We start from the raw sequence: 18,598 nt of genomic DNA on the forward strand, positions 1-18,598 counted from the left end.
TTACCGCTGTAAACAAAGCAGAGCTGCGCTAATGAACCCTACTGTAATATGCATTGTTCAGAGGCAAGATGAAAAGAAAATACCACGTAAACTTTTCTGAAGACAGTCAGTTCCCCTCAGAGATACATTCATAGAAACTCCAGTTGTATCGCAATTTTGTTTGGCATTTCAACCGATTTGAATCGTCACATATTTGAATCGCTTTTCAACCAGCTCACGGTTAATCGTTACATCCCTAATTTCAAATAAATAAATGTATTAAATTTAATTATAAATATTAATGTGTATTTATTTATAATAATATTAACCCTCTAAGCGCCAAAGTCGCAAAAATGCGACAAGACGTCATACTTAATAAAATAGACTGTAGTTCCTAATATGATGTAATATCTCATTTGGATTCCCTACCACTAGCTGGCAGACATGTAGTACTTCGATTCTAGACCAACATTACGTCATGTTCCTATTCAAAGTGTTCGAGAAAAATTGTCGCACTTCTCCCGGTACATCTTTACAGCGCAATGGTGCCTCCATACAAGGCGAGAGTGTTCACGAAGCACAAACCAATGATCATTTCGACCCTTTGCCCAACGGGGATGGGGGTGGCAGGGGTGAACGCGGTCATAGTGTCCATAGGAGAGCTGTTGCTGATCGCGCACGCTCTAAGGGCCGCCGGAACGCAGTACAGGTGCAGTCAGTGTGGGTTAGGTGCGCTCTGCGCTGTGCCATGCAATGAGAGGTTGGTACCAGTACCATACTCTCAAGAACTAGAAACTGTGTCACCTAGATACCTGATTGGGCAGATAGCTGGTCAACTGATCAAAAATTAGCATGCATATAGTAATAATTTACTACTTTTTCCATCTTTTCTTTTTCTTTTTTTTTTCCTGATCATTTGGAATGAGAATAAAAAGACAAAAAGCATAAAAATAAATAAATAAAAAACATGCAAATAAGTTCAAACATCCATTCAATATCTATTATTTCCAGAATATTACTGATGAACTGATCAAAAAGTTCACTGTTCACATTCGATTTACTACTATATAGTATAGTAATATAGTAATAATTTAGTGCTTTCTCCTGTCTTATTGTTGGCTTTCTCTTTTCGCCTTATTTGGAATGAGGATAAAAAGACACACACACAAACACACACACACACACACACACACACACACACACAAAAACATACAAATAAGTTCAAACATTAATTCAGTATCTACTATTTCCTGAATATTATGAAATTGGAGATGGCCACCCCCTGATGACATCATAATATGCAAATTAGATGAGTATATTTACACCCTACATAAACTTTCAGTCATGCCCAACACTTTTCTAATTTACAATCTTTAAGTCCTTTCAAGCCACAAGCTTTTGAAATCTTGATGTCAAAACACAGCATTTTTTTTTTCAAAAAAAACCCTGGCACCTAAAGGGTTAATAATAATAATAATACATTATTTTTCTCTTTTGCAAGTGATATTTATCTTGATTTGATTATTAGCTGTTGTGGACTTGTTGAAGGACTATAAAACTGGTAAAACAATAAAAGCTATATGTCAAAAACATTTTGAAAAGTAGCAAAAACGGTAAAATGTTCCCAAGACAATTTTAGTCTGGCCCTCATATAACACGAAAAAACGTTGAAATGTGTTTGTTTCAGTAAAAATCAGTGCCTACAACATAAAGGTGCCTGTAGTTGAAGAAACGCACAGATATGAATTAGTTATGAAGCGTTTTCAGACAGCTGCACCCATGTTGGCAGGCCCTGATTTTGCCTGGTGTGGAAAGATTGTTTGATCTGGAGTCGTTTTCAATGCTGGAGTCTTGAAGGCAGGAAACGTTTGGCATATCCTGCTGCACTGCTCACTGGGATCATGTTTGAACACGCGAACAAACAGGAAGGAGGGATTTGGCTCTGTGATCATCAGTTCATGACACTTAAAACATCACATTAGCTACCTGTTTATGTAAGTGTTATCCAAGCGCTGCGTGTTCTGGATGTGTTTGCAGAGCCGCGGTACAGGTGTTTATTTAACACACTGCGGTGTTTATCCCAGCACCAACCATCATCACTCCTTAAAGATGAAGTGTGTCTTCGACTGTTAAAATACCTTCTCCTGTTCTAGATTTATATGCAGCTATAGTCCACTTGCAAAATACTAATGAAACCTTAATTATTTATTATGTGAAACTTAAAGGTTGTTGTTGTGCTAGGTTTACAGTCCTGCTCAAGTTTAAACATTAATTGAAAATTTTTTATTTTCTATGAAAGCTCTCTTGCTTATGTGTGTGTGTGTGTGTGTTATGTGTGTGTGTGTGTGTGTGTATGCATGTGACGGTTTTAATGTTGTTTTAGGTTTACTGTTTCTCTCAGATTTAAAGAATTAATTTAAATTTATTTTATGTATTTATTAAAAAACATTTTATTCATTATTTTTTTATTTTTTTTTATTTATATATCATATTTATCTATCATTTTTATTTCATTATATTTTATTAATTAATAAAATTAATATTTTATTTATTCATTTATCGTTAATATTTACCTATTCTTTCATTTATTTTTATTTATTTATTGGTTCATTTATGAAGGTTGTAGTGTGTGCTATTTACACTCTCTCAGGTTTAAAACATTCACTTTTCTTTGAAGCAGTTTTAATGTATTTTTTCTTGTGTCAAAGCAGAAGGATGATGAATTCACTTCACTTTCATGATGCAAGTGTCCATTTTAAATATCAGAGCTGAAAACTGAAAACACTCATGCACAGTGAGCAAAGCCTGTTTATTATCATAATTATCTGTGATGCATTATTCATAGACAGCCTAAGGCGAGCATATGAGCCGACTGTTTGGGTGCTTTCGGTGGAATTTGATTTCGATATGTAGCATAACTCCTAAATTCTCCAAGTTTAATATTGACCCCCTGGCATTTCTAATAGATTTGCGTGGAAATCAGATTACATGAACAATCGAAGCGCTAAAAGGGTCTTATCATGGTACTTTTCTGAAACGGCAGCCAGGCAGAATAAACACTTTGAACTCACATGGAAAATTCTGTTGTGTCATCTTGTAATAGGATATTCACTTGGGCCCTGATCGAGCAAATATTTCCCTCTTAAGCGCTCGTTTCGGAACTAATTGCTTGCGAATTTGTGAGCTATTGGACGGTGCCATTAAAAGAAGCCGTATCATCAGAGAAAGCACAGAGAGACTCGACACAGCTGCCGCAGCCGTAATTTGGTAGCGGGGTATTTCACGGTCAGAGAAAGAGAAGATTGCTTCATTAAGTTCCTGTTCTGATAACCACCGCAGCACTGCATAATAGACCACATTAACTGAATGAATACACAATTACAGAAGAGTGCTGCGCAGAAATGCTGAACTCAGGCAGATAATGTCTCTTTGGATAGAGAGGCTGATTATATTAAAATTTTAAAGCAAATGCTCATTGACAAAAAGAAAATGTGATCATATACATAAAAACTCATGTTGCTTCAAACCATTATGACTTTCTTTCTTCTGTTAAAAAATTTAAATCCATAAAAATGGTGCACTATATTTCAAGGTTTGTGTGAGGAATGGACTAGAGATGCACCAAATATTTGGCTGCTAACTGTTTCTGTCTACATTTTAGGTGTGTTTTAGAAAACAGACCTAAAATATGAATATAAATTGCATCTATTGATCCTGATATGGCTAACTAAAATAAATCAAATAAAAAAAGTAAAAAAAAAAAAAAAAAAATCAACAAATCACTCAAGTAAAATCAATCAATAAAAAAAAAAATCAAGCAACATAAATCAATAAAATCAATGAAGTAAAATAGAGTAAAAAATCTATAAATAAAGTAAAATAAATCAAGTAAAATAAATAAATCAATAAATAAAGTAAAATAAATCAATCAATAGATGTAATAAATTAATTTATATAAATTTAGATATTTATAAATTTAATATATAAATTTAATAAATAAATATGAATGGAAATCGCAACTTTGAGCAGATCGGGTGACGGAAACTTGCATTGAAAAACAGCTTGAACATGAAGATATCCAGTTTAAATCATTTGTAATGTAAACACTGGCTGATGGAGAGATCTTGCAGGAAAAACTATTGCATTTACAGTTGTGAGATGCAGTTTAAAACTCAAAATAACATATCTGTTTTTGCATTTTCTGAGATACTTCTGTTGGATTCAAGCTGATAAAACTACTAAAATGGCATTACACTATTGGTTTTCATGTCTTGTGTCTCAAACTGAATTTGTGCCATATTTCTGAGATTAGAGAACTACAGCGCTGGATATGATTTTCAGTGAAAAACTTACATTGTGGTCCTTTCTTTGCACAAAGCTGTCAGATTAATAATATAGCAAACAAATCACTTTTATGTTTTTATTTTTGAGTCCCAGTCCTCATTTACTTTCAGTATATGGGTGACTAGGATATTCCTCAAAACCTTTCGTTTTCCTGCAGGTTTGCGATGACGTTAGGGCAAGTACATTTTTTTTATTATGCTCTCTCAGGTGTGCACTAAACCACATTGTCCATCTTTATCGACTAGCATTAACAACAGTCATATTTAATAACGTTTTCATCTTCTAAATTCTTCATTGATTAAACATGTCAGAGCTGTTACGTTAAAATCTGCTCGTTTTATACTTGATTATGTCTGTGCCTGCAGCTTCTGTTTAATTCCGCTCTGACCTTCTGGCTGAATGTGTGTTTGCTAATTAGTTTTGCACATTGACAGATCGCGCAACCTTGCCTGCAGCCCACACGTTAATAATCACACATTGTTTCACGTTGCATTGCGTTTTATTTTTGCGGTAATTGGAGGCTCAGTAGAGCAGAGGGTACAAAAGCAAATAAAGGATGACGATATGTTGCTTGCTGTCACATTTGCTTTGTGATTTAGATTTGATGTAGCGCTTCACAAGTCATGGAAACACTCGACTAAATGAATATATTGTGTGCCATTGTAAAGACTGTAAGTCTATCCCTCACAGCATTGTTTTCATCCATGTAAAATTCAGAATGGTGTCTAACCTGACTAAACTATATAATGTATTTGCCTGCAGAGAGAGAGAGAGCTCTGTCCTTAAAAGCTTTAAGTGATGTATACCGTTTTCTTGAATTAATTTGGAGTCTTTAAGAGCCAAAAGTACAGAGAATTCAGACTGATTTCCATTTGGACCATTAAATAATGTTTCTGTTTTGTAGTTGACACTATACTATTTTCCTTTTTCAAAAATGACAATAGTTATCGCTGATGAAATTACACAATTGCACAATAATACGATTATGTGGTATGTTTTTCTGCCATTTAAAAGGAAATAATTTTCATAAACGCTTCCAATAATGTTTTTGAGTGATTTGTGCATTGAATCATTGATTAAGAGTTTGGAATTGATTCATCCAAACATGCAGTATACTGATTTGCAAAAATGAATCTACCAACCGTAACGGTCATCTTTGGGTATAGTTCACTCCAAAATCGTCATCATTAACCATTGAAGAAACTAAGATATTATAAATAAGATGTTTTCTTTTACAACAGAAGAAAATAAGGTATTTGGAACTCCAAACTCCAGCATGAAAGGGTCTTATGTTCTTCTTTTGCCACAGAGTAGGGTTATACAGGTTTGGATGGAGGGAGAGTAGATGATGACAGGATTTGCATTTTTGGTTGAACTATCCCCTTAATGGGCAAGTAATAAACACACTAAAGTCATTGTGATGAAACCATCTCAAATCTATCGACAGCGCAGAGCGGGTGTACTTGTTGAGTGTGTTTTCATGTTCTTCAGATGGCTCTCTGATTCGTGTGAGTAACACTAGACCATTTGCAGTGAGTCAGAACATCAAACTTTGAAGAGCTTTTAGTCGACTGCTTGTACAGTTAGTCATGAGGAGATGTGAGATGCGGCTTCAGGAATAAGTAGGTTGTGGTTTGGTGTTTTTCTCTCTCTGTGTGGGGGATGAGCGTTTGTTTGGGAAAATCGCAGCGATGGTCTGTTGGCTCAGGCGAATGTGAGATCTCAGCAGAATCATTTTGGCAGTGGATGCGGTTGGCACGGTAACTGAGTTGGTTGTCAGCGATGGCAGTTCTCTTGTTTGTCAGGTGTGATTTTGTGATGGTTTGAGCAAGAGAGAATGCTCATCTACTGTTGCCCCCGAGTAGGGCTGCAACAAATGATTATTTTGAAAATCAATGATTTTCTAATGATTATTAGAGTGATTAATCGACTAATCGTTGATTATTTCACGGATTAATCAGTAAGTTTTGATTATTCAGCTTTTGTAAATCATTAAACATATTCATATACATATACAGGGGTCGAAATTAACTTTTTTACTTGGTAGAACTGGTGCTTCCAACTTCAAGAAGTTAGGAGCACCAACAAAAATTTAGGAGCACCCACTGAATATTAAGGAGCATCACAACTGCCAATTAAGCAGAAGGGCTGGCAACATCCTGATGATTAAAAGATTAAACCGTTGAACCTGATCCTGAATTCTTTGCCACACACTGCCCGGCATTTTTTGTTAGTGATGCATCGATCTTTATTCCGATTGCTAATGTTTTAGAAGTTTAGAAGTTAATGTTTTCTTTTTTTTTTTATATTTACTTTTTTTTTCTTAAAGCAAGACAATAAAAATGAAAATGAACAAGACGTTTATTTGGTCTTTTACGATCTGTATCTGTAGCCATTTAAAATTAGAGACAGCCACAGCATTTTAATCATGATCCAAACAAAGATGCTGCATATATGAGTTTCGGATGCAAATTAGAATGTATTATTTCAAAATCTGATGCAAAAACAGGTCTGACTTTACATAAAACTGAATGAAAATTTTAGAAATGAAAATGCAAATTCACTCTCTGACAGCAGGTGGCGCTTATGGAACGGCAGTGATAGAGCGTTTCCTTGTTACCACTGTAAACAAATCAAATTTAATAAAAAAAAAAATGTTGAGCACTAAGATGCTGCTGCTTATTTGGTCTTTAAAAACATTAGGCATCTAACCTTTTAATAACACTGTGAGCAGGTGGTTGTTGTGCTTTTATAATGTTAATGACTTTATTAAATGTAACTGCATTTCCCACTAGGCCCCTGGGACTCTTTATGAACAATGAGACATCAGCTGTTATTTCTGTTTCTGTGAGCTGACCTTTACTCATTTGCATTCGTGTATTTAGCAAATAGTTTATTTTGTTAGTCAGCTTTTTTTTTTTTTTTTTTAATAGCCTATTGCTATTTGTGCAGCAGGGTTTGCATCACATGTAAGTGTAATTAGAGTGTTTAAAAAGGAATGCAATGCATGTTTTTGTTTTGTTTTTCCTGATAAGCACTAAGGATTCATGTAGTGCTGAACCAGTGCATTTTGGGTTTTTGTTTTCTCCCAAGTCTAATGAGTTTCAGTAGGAAGCTGAAAGCTCAATAACAAGGTCGGTTAACTGCGGTGTTTAAACTCATTCACCGTGGCCAGTGGTGCTGATGGTGGAGGGGGTTGGTTGTTGCCGGGCAACCACCAGCATTGGCATGTACCCTGAAGTCTTTGTCCGTCGGGTTCGAACCCGTGTAATAATTGTGTAATTCAGACTTATTAGTGCTGATATTATCGTTTGTGGGTTAGTGATATAAACAAACCCTTAAACCAAAGTATTAAACTTCTGTGCACACTTCACCTTTTTGGTCAGTTTGAGATTTTAGTTAGAAAGCAACCACCCAGAACCACCTGCAAATGCAACATGTTGCAGTCTGAACACCTCAGCAGTGCTGACACCACTTTCTGATTTATGGCTGTAACTACAGCCAATACTTGCAGTGAAAAATGCTGGCCTGTTGAACAGCATAGCTTATTTTACGATGTTTTTTTTTTCCCCAGATCATTTTTCACATTGTACTTAAAGCATATATACTTTTTTGGATTTAGGTTTTTTTTTTACAAAAACATCCTTTTTGTGTGTCTGCATCAAATTAAATTTACAAGTGATTTTAAGTGCCTGCTTTAATGTTTAAAATACCTTTTGTGAAATAAAATGTCTGAATATGGGTGAAATAATGTTCCATCATCATTCAGCTTAATACAGCGATATATTTATAAGTGATCATACAAAATTATATTATAGTTTAAACTTGCTGACAAATGGGTAAAATCTAGTGGTTTGAATGATAGTGGCAAAGATTGGTAAAGATTAAAAATTACAATTAATTTGTTGTTGGGAGCTGCACTGTGATCCTTAAATAGAATCTTTTTATGTCATCTAATGATTCTTGTTCTAAATATGCCTAAAATATATGAAAATATAGTATTTAAATATTTATGGATATATTTTAAATATTTATGTGTTAAAGAAAAACGCTTTATAATATATGTAATGAGTAATAAATGCAGAGATCGCTTATGGCTGTAAATAACCCCATGGAGCCGTGTGGACTTCTTTTATAATGGATGGGTGCAATTTTTTGGACTTCAGATTTTGGACTACCATCCACTCCCATTATAAAGCATGGATTAGCCTGGACATTATTTAATATAACTCCGATTGTATTTGTCTAAAAGAAGAATGTCATATACACCAAGGATGGATGGAGGGTGAGTAAATCATGGGGTAATTTTCATTTTCGGGCGAACTATCCTTTAACCTCCTGTCTATAAGCAGACGTCGGTGTCCTGGATCAGACCGATGACTGTGGTGTCATCTGCAGACTTCAGGAGTTTGACAGAGGGGTCAGTAGAGGTGCAGTCATTTGTGTAGAGGGAGAAGAGCAGTGGGGAGAGCACATACCCCTGAGGAGCTCCAGTGCTGATGGTGCGGCTGTTGGATGTGAGTTAGCCTCACTAGCTGCTGCCTGTCTGTCAGGAAGCTAGTGATCCACTGACAGATGGAGGTGGGTACAGAGAGCTCAGTCAGTTTAATCAGGAGGGTATGGGTGTTAAAAGCAGAGCTGAAGTCCACAAGCGGGATCCTAACCAGCAGAACCACATGACACCGGTCATCTTACAGATGTTTTCTTCCCAGATCGTTTTTCACATTGTAATTAGAGCATATTATTTCCATTTCATTACTTCTGCCAGTGAAACTATGATCGCATCTGATGTTACTTGTTGCCCGGGGCCAAAAAGAAAATGTGGAAAGGAATTCCTGACCTCTTCAGATTTGAAATTAAAATCTAATTTTCCTAATATCATTCCTGAATATCATTTCAACATCATGCCTCTCACATTATTATATACAGAACAATTTCTGCAGTTTTAAGCTTCTCCTCCCTTTATTGTTACCCATGCAGGAATCCAGCATTCACTAGATGAGTGGAATGTGTGTAATTAGTGGTGTTTGCCAAGGCAAGCGTCAGTGTTATTATTATTACTCATACTTGCAGTTAGTGATTTGTTTGGATTACTGAAACTAGGTATTAAGCTTCATTGTGTGACATGAATAATTCCTCAAATCATTGTTGAGGAAAGGTGTGCTGTGAATGATCAGATGCGTCATTTCCACCTGAAGGACGTTAAAATGGGTGTAAAACATCCCACAGACGCACTCTGAATGAGAGACCCGAGCGATCAGAAGATCATAGACGCTTAGTAAGACTAGGGCTGCTCAAGTATGGCACAAATCATAATCATGTTTATTTGGGTCAATACTGAAATCGCGATTATTTATCACGATTACTCACTGACGTATTGATTTATTTATTTTTTATTTTATTTTGAAAAAAGTGATAATAAACAATAAATAAAAATAAATTGGATAAACAATTTTTGTATTATCTGGATTATCTAATAGTTGTTAGAAGTGTTAGAACCTCAATGAATGCTCAATAAAATCTGATTAATAGTCCAGCCCTAAGGTAGACCGTAAGAAACTACCTAGAAAACCCTTCAACCAAATTGAAATTACCCAGCAACCGTAAAGAACTCCCTAGCAGCAGCTCAGGAATGCCCTGGCAAGCAGATTGAAACAATCTAGCAACTCCCTAGAAAAACCTAGCATCCAATAGCAATGCTCTGGCAAGCACATAGAAACGCCTTAGCAACTATATTAAACAAACTATAGCATATAGAAACAACCTAGAAACAACTATAGCAACCCCCCAGAACAGCCTTGCACAGGCATATTCAATTATTATTATTTTCTTTATCTAGAGCCAATCGTGCGTCATTAAAAGCCTTCTCGTGTGCATTGCTTCTCTATAAAGACACTGAAGCACCGTTAAAGGGATAGTTCACCCAAAAATGAAAATTCTGTCATTAATTACTCACCCTCATGTAATTTCAAACCTATGAGACCTTCGTTCATCTTCAGAACACAAATTAAGATATTTTTGATGGAATCTGAGAGCTGTCTGACCCTGCATAGACAGCAATGCAACTAAAACGTTCCCAAGTCCAGAACCGTAGCAAGTAGATCTGTAAAATAATCCATGTGACATCAGTGGTTCATCCGCAATTATACGAAGCTACGAGAATACGTTCTGTGCACAAAAGAAAAAAAAACCGTTATAAAACAATTTGTCTCCTCCGCACCACCCTGGTGCCATTTTGGAGAATATCCGCTGGACGTATGCTGTTGTGTGTCAGCTGCGTCACGCCAGAACCGTTTCCTACGTTGTTGTGATTTGATCTGAACGGAAACAGCGTATCAACGTGACGCAGCTGTCTATGTAATTTATCTTAATTTAGTCCTGGTGTCAAATATACTTTTTAGATATTATCATATTTTGTCAACCTTGTCCTGATTTTGTTTAGTCAAGTTTTAGTCGACTAAATGTCTGAGCATTAATTTATATATATATATATATATATATATATATATATATATATATATATATATATATATATGTGTGTGTGTGTGTGTGTATATATGTATATATATATATATATATATATATATATATATATATATATATATATATACATTTATTTATTTATTTTTTCTCAAAATTCGAATCATAAAGATTGTTGTCATTTAAGAAATTTATTTTTACATTTCAGGTATAGCATTTTCACCAATAAGCAATAATCAATAGAATGTGGATTCATGAACTTGGTTTATTTCACCTCATCTAGTGTACTGATGTATTATAGGCTATTTAATATATAAATTAATATCAAAGACTTGGATATGAACACTCTATCTACATTATGAAAACTGGCAAAAACAAACAAAAAATATTTTGACAGTAAAATTCCTAATAGTAATTTTAATAATAGTAATTTTAATAATTCCAAATTGCAATAATGTTTCTCTGTTAAAACAACAGTGGTTCAGAAAGTGCATTTATTCAACAACCACAATCACAAACAATATATTCGAGATCTCATGACAGAACACAGACTGGCTGAATGCCGTGTGAACATCTCACACGGAGATCGCTAAACTCCAGCTTACTTGTTTGTCTGTGTTTTCAGATCATCTTCCGCATTGAAGAGTGAGTGTGTGCAGTTGCAAAAAAAAAAGCAAACACAGGGCAGAAAAATGTATCCTTTAAACAGAGAAGCTATGATTTGCTGATTTGAACTCTTGATATCTGGCAACCGCATACATGAAAGCTCGTGTAGTAGAGGCGTGTACAGCAGTCCGCAATAATATTTTGTCTCCTTTTTTTTTTTTTCGACGGAAATACATTTTGGTATAGTTTTTAATTTTTTAAATACATTTTAATATCGTCTTTTATCATCAATAATAATGCATGTTGATATAGTCACAGTTATCGTTAGCCTGGCTAAGTTATCGTTTATTGTCCTTATTTTCGTCTCAATATCTCATCTTCGTCGTGGGAAAAAAGCTTGCCAACAAACATTTTTCGTCCAACTTTTCGTTAACAATATTAACACTACCCAGAACACCCAGCAACCAAAAGCAGCCATTCATATTTTCTCTTGAATATGTAAACATCTTTTACAATGATTGCTGTATCCACAGTATTTTATGAACTTTTGTTGGATCATACAGGTCATGAATATGGATTGGGAATTGTAAAGAATTTCCATCCCTCATCATGGACCTACATGCATTCACTCTTGCCATTTGTTTATGAGCACAAACGCATAAGCATTAGGATAAAAAACCGTGGGACAGACTACACTTCACAACACAAGCACATATTCAAATGTGTCTGCTGCTGTCTGTCAGAGCACAGATCTAAGGCTTGTTTATTATTATGGGCTGGATCTGCTCCCAGTCTGTTTGTCTGGCACAGTTACAGCAATCGAACGAGTCGTAAATCTTCAGTATGACACTTATCACGAGGGAATCCAGCAGATGTGGCAGCCCTTTGACAAACGAGCTCAAAGATGTGCTCTAAAGTCCTCTGTTTTTCCTTTCTTCACCAGCTCAGCCACCAGCAGCGTTTCAGCAGATTTGATCGTGAATTTACAAGTTTTTTTTTTATGCATTAACTCTGTCGCAGTCTGAAAGAGGAATAGGCATGAGTTTGAAGAAAACGAGACATTGTTTCTTAGATTTCTAAGTGTTTCTTAGTAATCTTTATGACATTAAAGTGGCATGTTTTAAGTATCTATAGATTATCTTTAAAAGGGTCACTCATCATTTTGAACTAATCTGAGCAGTTTATTATAAAGCAGTCTGTCAATTTTAGGTAAATTATCTCCACTTGGTTGTGACCTCTAAAACAGTCTCTCTATTATTCTCCAGAGTCCAGCGTTTTATTTTTTTTCCCTCAAGTGCACTTATAATGTATGGTGTTATGAGGTAGTTGGCGATATCTAAGCCTGTTAGTTTTCATAAATGGTCTGCGGAGAGAGAGTCCATCTGGTTTTCCATGATTCGTCTCCTGTAGCATGAGCACAGCTCTGAAGTGTCTTCAGTGTCTTGTTCTTTCTTGGTGTTTGCCTCATGAATAAATGATGATTAGTCTTCCTGGAATGGCCGGTCAGTCCCCGTTTAACTTTAGTTCTCTTCTCTTTGTTCCACTAACAGCGCCGGTCCCAAAGGAGACAACATCTATGAATGGAGGTCAACTATTTTAGGACCACCGGGCTCTGTGTATGAAGGAGGGGTCTTTTTTCTTGACATTGCATTTACACCGGACTACCCATTTAAACCACCCAAGGTAAGAGCAAAGAAATATCCATGGCACATGAATATGCATCAAATTTAGCGGATGACTGATATGGGTTTTCTATGATATCTATAGAGCATTTTGAATTTTGGGTAAGTGTTATGCAAATCTGTGCATCTTATCTGCATTGAATAAATTGTATTTTATACATAGATAAAAAAAAGCATGTCAGCAACTAATGCATCTGCAACTGACTCACTGAGTCAGTCACTGAATCATTTACTGAATCGATTCCTTCAGAACACTGATTCAACTTTGAGTGAGTCATTGAATCATTCATTCGGTGTGTTCAAACAAATCGACACTTTGACTTAGTCTGGATCTATTTTAGTGGCGATTCAATAATGTATTTTAAATGTAAGTTGCTTAATAAGTCGTTCATTGCATTGTTGTTTAACAGTTAAAAATGTGCTGTTTATCTTTGATTAACTCCATGCTGAGAACATCAGGACTCTTGTTTGAGAGATCTATTATAGAAATGTTATAGTAAATGTAATGTAATAATATATATATTAAAAAAATGTATAATGTAATTATTAAAATAATAAAATTACAAATTATTAAAGAAATATAATATAATTGTATATAATTAATAACATAAATTATTTAATTAACGTAAATTAGTAATTTGAATAATATTATAAAAATTATATATATATATATATATATATATATATATATATATACTAACGTACGTACGTACGTACGTACGTACGTACGTACATATATATATATATCTATATATAATATATATATATATATATATATATATATATATATATATATATATATATATATATACATACCTATACATATACATACATACATATATATTAACTTTAGTATATTTGTGATAACATGGGTAATTCATACTGAAAATTATTGGTAATGGGTAAAAGGGTAATGCATACTGAACAATGGGGGGAAAATAAAAACTTACAGCAGATAAACTTTATTTGATTAAAATTCTACTTGCTTCTTTGGGCTAGCAAAATGGCAGGAAAAACTAAATTTGAATTTTGTACTTTAATATTATCGAAATTATATATTCGAATTTAAAATGCGTAATTTCAGTTAAGGTGAAGAAAAGCTTTTCTCCTCTCCCCAGACCACAAAAGAGCGCCCCTAGAAAAAAAATAATAAAACACACTTATACAAAAAACAAAATAAAACAACAATATCTGAAAAAAAAAAGCACAAAATTTAAAAAAATAATTTTTATAAACCAATTATAACGAAGTTGCTTAAACAACTATAAACAAAACAGCATCATGTATGTATGCATAGTTTAATACAAAGGACGGAAAGCCAATCACACGGAGTACATTTTTCATTTTAAAACATTAGATGCAGTGGGATGGGTGGAAAAAAGCCACCATAAAGTCTAGATATGTTTTTTTTTTTTTTTTTTTTTTTCAAAGTTAAACTTGCATTAATTTACATGTCTTTCTAAACGTTTTTGCATTCGAATGTGGATTTTTATTTTAAATTTGACGAATATTCGAAATTCTTTTTTTTTTTTTTTTTTTTTTTTTTTTTTTTTTACAGCCCTATTTCTTCTTCAAATAATAATAATAATAATAATAATAATAATAATAACTCAGGGTCCGTGTGCCTCTGTCATTGTCCTTCCAATCTGTCTCTAAACCCCAAGTAAAGCAGGATGTTCATTTAGTGACGTCCTGTATGTGTTTGTTCTCTGGGCTCTTGTGGGTTTGTAGGTAGACAGGATAAAGGAAGTCATTCTGGTGGCAATTAAACTGTCATAAATCTCAAGGCAAGGAATGTCAAGGTCCATTAAAGGTTTGCCCTGAAAGCCTCGGGCTCTTGCAGAGATGTCTCACACACACCGAACAAGCAGAGACTATTTTTTATTTTTATTTTAGTTCATATTCTAGTTCATACAGTGACAAGTTCCTGTGTATAAGATGCTTTGGTGTGGCATAACCTCAGATATTACCTACAGAAATTGATTCAGGTGGGGAATTTGATTAAAAGGATTGTTGCACATAAAGATTGCAATTTGTGACCCATCTTGCAAGCCAGTGTGTATACAGTTTTAATTTGTTTTATTTTTTTATTTTTTTATGCTTTAACTATAATAACCTTGGCTTGTGGTTAGCATGCATGCACTAATATATAGTGCACTAATGTCGCTACAAATTAAAGATGGCAAAAAGACCTCAATATCAATCCTGTCAGGGTCAGCCTTCCATTGAATGTCTTGTTGTTTCCCAGGTAACGTTTCGTACGAGGATCTACCACTGTAACATCAACAGTCAGGGTGTGATCTGTCTGGACATCCTGAAGGACAACTGGAGTCCTGCCCTCACCATCTCGAAGGTGCTGCTGTCCATCTGCTCTCTCCTCACAGACTGTAACCCAGGTAAGACACAAAACCTCTTCTGATCACGTAACGCCAAGCCACATGATTTGAGGCTTCATTCATGTCTGTAGCACAAGCACTGCGGGACTTTAACAACAACATATATAATAATAAACATTTTTGGTAGCAGTTTGAATATCATTAAACTCCATTATTATATTTTCCTTATATCTAAAATTATTTATTTTACAGAAAAATATTACAATATGTTATGTAATATTTCTTATTTTGATTATTATTATTATTATTATTATTATTATCATCATTTGTTGTTGTAAAACTTTATTAGGATATTTTTCTAAAATATTAAATGATTTATTTTACAGAACAATATTACAAAATTGTATGGTATATTTCTTATTTTGTTTATTACTACTACTACTACATGAAATATTAAACAAAATAAGAAATATTACATAACAGTATAGTAAAAAAATAACAATAATATATTAATGTAATTTTCTAATAATATAATAGTAATTGTTATTATTATTGTTACTACTAAATTAAAATGTGAATAATAATGCTAATTACAAAATAAAAAATAATAATATTTTAGGAATTAATACTACTTTTAAAATTTCAGGAATTAATACTAAAAATAATAATAATAATAATAATAACAATATAAGTGTATAATAATGTTGTTGTTATAATATAAAAAAACTCTTATTATATAATATTAATTAAATTAATTTAATGTATTTCTTAAATATTACATTTTATTTTACAGTAAAATATTTTGTGTGGTGTAATATTTCTTATTTTGTTTAGTAGTACTACTAATAAAAATAATACGAGAAGAATTATTATTATTATTATTATTATTATTATTATTATTATTATTATTATTATTATTGTTGTTGTTGTTACTACCAAGTAAATAATAATGCTAAATTAAAAAATAAATATTTGAGGAATTAATACTACTATTAAATTTTTTGAATTAATACTACTACTACTACTACTACTACTACTAATAATAATAATAATAATAATAATAATAATAATAATAATAACAATATGTGTATAATAATGTTGTTATATTATTAAAAAAACGTATTATATAATATTTAAGAAATACATTCAATTACTAACATTACATTTTATTTTACAGTAAAATATTTTGTGTTGTGTAATTTCTTATTTTGTTTAGCACTACTACTACTAATAAGAATTATTATTATTATTATTATTATTATTATTATTATTATTATTATTGTAGGGTTTTTTTTTTTAGAAACAGAAAAAGACACTTTCCTCCAGCTGTGCAGCCCTAGTTAGGTCTAAGTAAATGAACCCTAAGTATGAGCAGTAGTTTAGCCCCTAAGTGTCAGATGAAATGTGTTTTGTTTTCGGTTGATTAACGTGCTGATGACGGCTCGTGTCTGCAGCGGATCCTCTGGTCGGGAGCATCGCCACACAGTACTTGACCAACAGAACGGAACATGACAGAATAGCTAAACAGTGGACGAAGAGATACGCCACATAAAGCGTGCCGTACAGTATCGCTCCCCTCCCCTCCTCGACACAAACACACACTATACCCCCCTCAGCCCTGCTGTGCCTCTACCTCTCCCCGTCTGCTGAAAGCACACTCACCAAGTGCAACAATAGATCTGGCCCCTCTTCCTTCCAACTTCCTGTAGACCTTTCTGTGAAGAAACTGTCCTTTGTTCCTTGTTGACTTGAAAGCTTCTTTTTATACAAAGAGTAGATTGGGACTTTATTTTCCAATTATCTGAATGTTTGAATTACTTAGGAGAAAAGGAATACTATTGTTATTGTTGTTATTATTATTATTATTATTATTATTATTATTATTATTATTATCCTTCAACTTAATGTATGTATATCCTTTCTTTTTAAGTGGCATCAGGAACAAATACAGCTTATGAACTACTTTGTTTTTCTCATCACCGTATAGTGTATTCCTTTATTTTCTCCTCTCTCTCCTTTTGTTAGAAGTCAGTAAGATTTCCATGCATGTGACCGGATGACGAATCGCAAACTCTGCCCTCTTGTTTTGTTTGTATGTATTTTTTAAACTCAAAGTCATGGCGGCCACTTGACGATAGGCTTGCTTGTGAATTAAAAAAAAAATGAAAAGGACAAAAAAAATTAAATAAAACGATGTGTACATATTGCTACATGCCACCTCTGGCCAGAATGGACTGTTGTGCACTTGCTTCATGAAAAACAGCATAAATAAACACTGTGGCTGAATTGTCATTTCTTGTTTGTAATGTCATATGTTCAGTGCATGTGTTTTTCTCTCTAGTGTTACGCGTGACTTCCTGTGCTTGTCACATGCGCTTTAAACATCAGTCACACTAAACTGCAATATTTTTAATCTTTAATAAAAATTCACTCCTAACTAGTTACAGTAGGACATGCTTGCCTGAACTGGATTATCGTCACTGGCTGATTACTGTGTACTGATTGGAAGTGTCAAAATTTGACAACCTTGTCAACAGATGCATAAGAACTCATGCATGAAAAGATTTTTTTTTTTTTATTAAAAACCTTTAATTCAAAACCGTAAATATTGTGTAATATAACTTTTATTTAAAGTCAGTCAATTCTACTATTCTTAGTATTTGCTGTCATTATTTAATATTTGTGTCATGCAAAAGTTCTGGTTATATTTTGCAAATATATTGGCAGACATCTTTTTGCTATCACTGCAACCACTAAGCAAAGCACCGGTCCCCCACATTTTCTACTATTTGCACCAGTTCAGATCATGTTTTATTTATTTTTATGCAGTTCTATGCAGATTTTTGATTGTCTGGAAATTGTGTTTTGCTAAGTTTGCATAAAAATTTGTGCATAAAACATTATTGGACATTCACAAAGCAGAGAAAGGATCTGGACCTTAATTTTCTTATTAACATGCACAAGTTTCTTTATTATTATTATTATAATTGTTTTTTACTAATATTCCAGTTTTATTTTACAGTAACATTTTGCTTTATAAATATTTTAATTATATATATATGTGTGTGTGTGTGTGTAATAATTCTAATATTATTTGTAATCAAATATTATTTTTATTATTATTATTTACTCATTGATACATTTTATACAATTTATACAAGGCAAAATAAA

The 18,598-nt window shown here is 33.4% G+C and overlaps 1 protein-coding gene across 1 annotated transcript in view; it reads left to right on the forward strand.

Moving 5' to 3' along the window:
* LOC109055898 (ubiquitin-conjugating enzyme E2 E2) overlaps positions 1-17,719 on the forward strand; it is a 29,749-nt gene extending 12,030 nt beyond the window's left edge. The window contains exons 4-6 of the mRNA XM_042773226.1: positions 12,960-13,092; positions 15,340-15,487; positions 16,882-17,719. Of these exons, the coding sequence (XP_042629160.1) occupies positions 12,960-13,092; positions 15,340-15,487; positions 16,882-16,979 (379 nt within the window). The 3' untranslated portion in view covers positions 16,980-17,719. The remainder of the gene's footprint in view (positions 1-12,959; positions 13,093-15,339; positions 15,488-16,881) is intronic.
* The last annotated feature ends 879 nt before the right edge of the window (positions 17,720-18,598 follow it).

This window comes from Cyprinus carpio, chromosome A16 (genome assembly GCF_018340385.1).
Source record: "Cyprinus carpio isolate SPL01 chromosome A16, ASM1834038v1, whole genome shotgun sequence".
Lineage (NCBI taxonomy): Eukaryota > Metazoa > Chordata > Actinopteri > Cypriniformes > Cyprinidae > Cyprinus > Cyprinus carpio.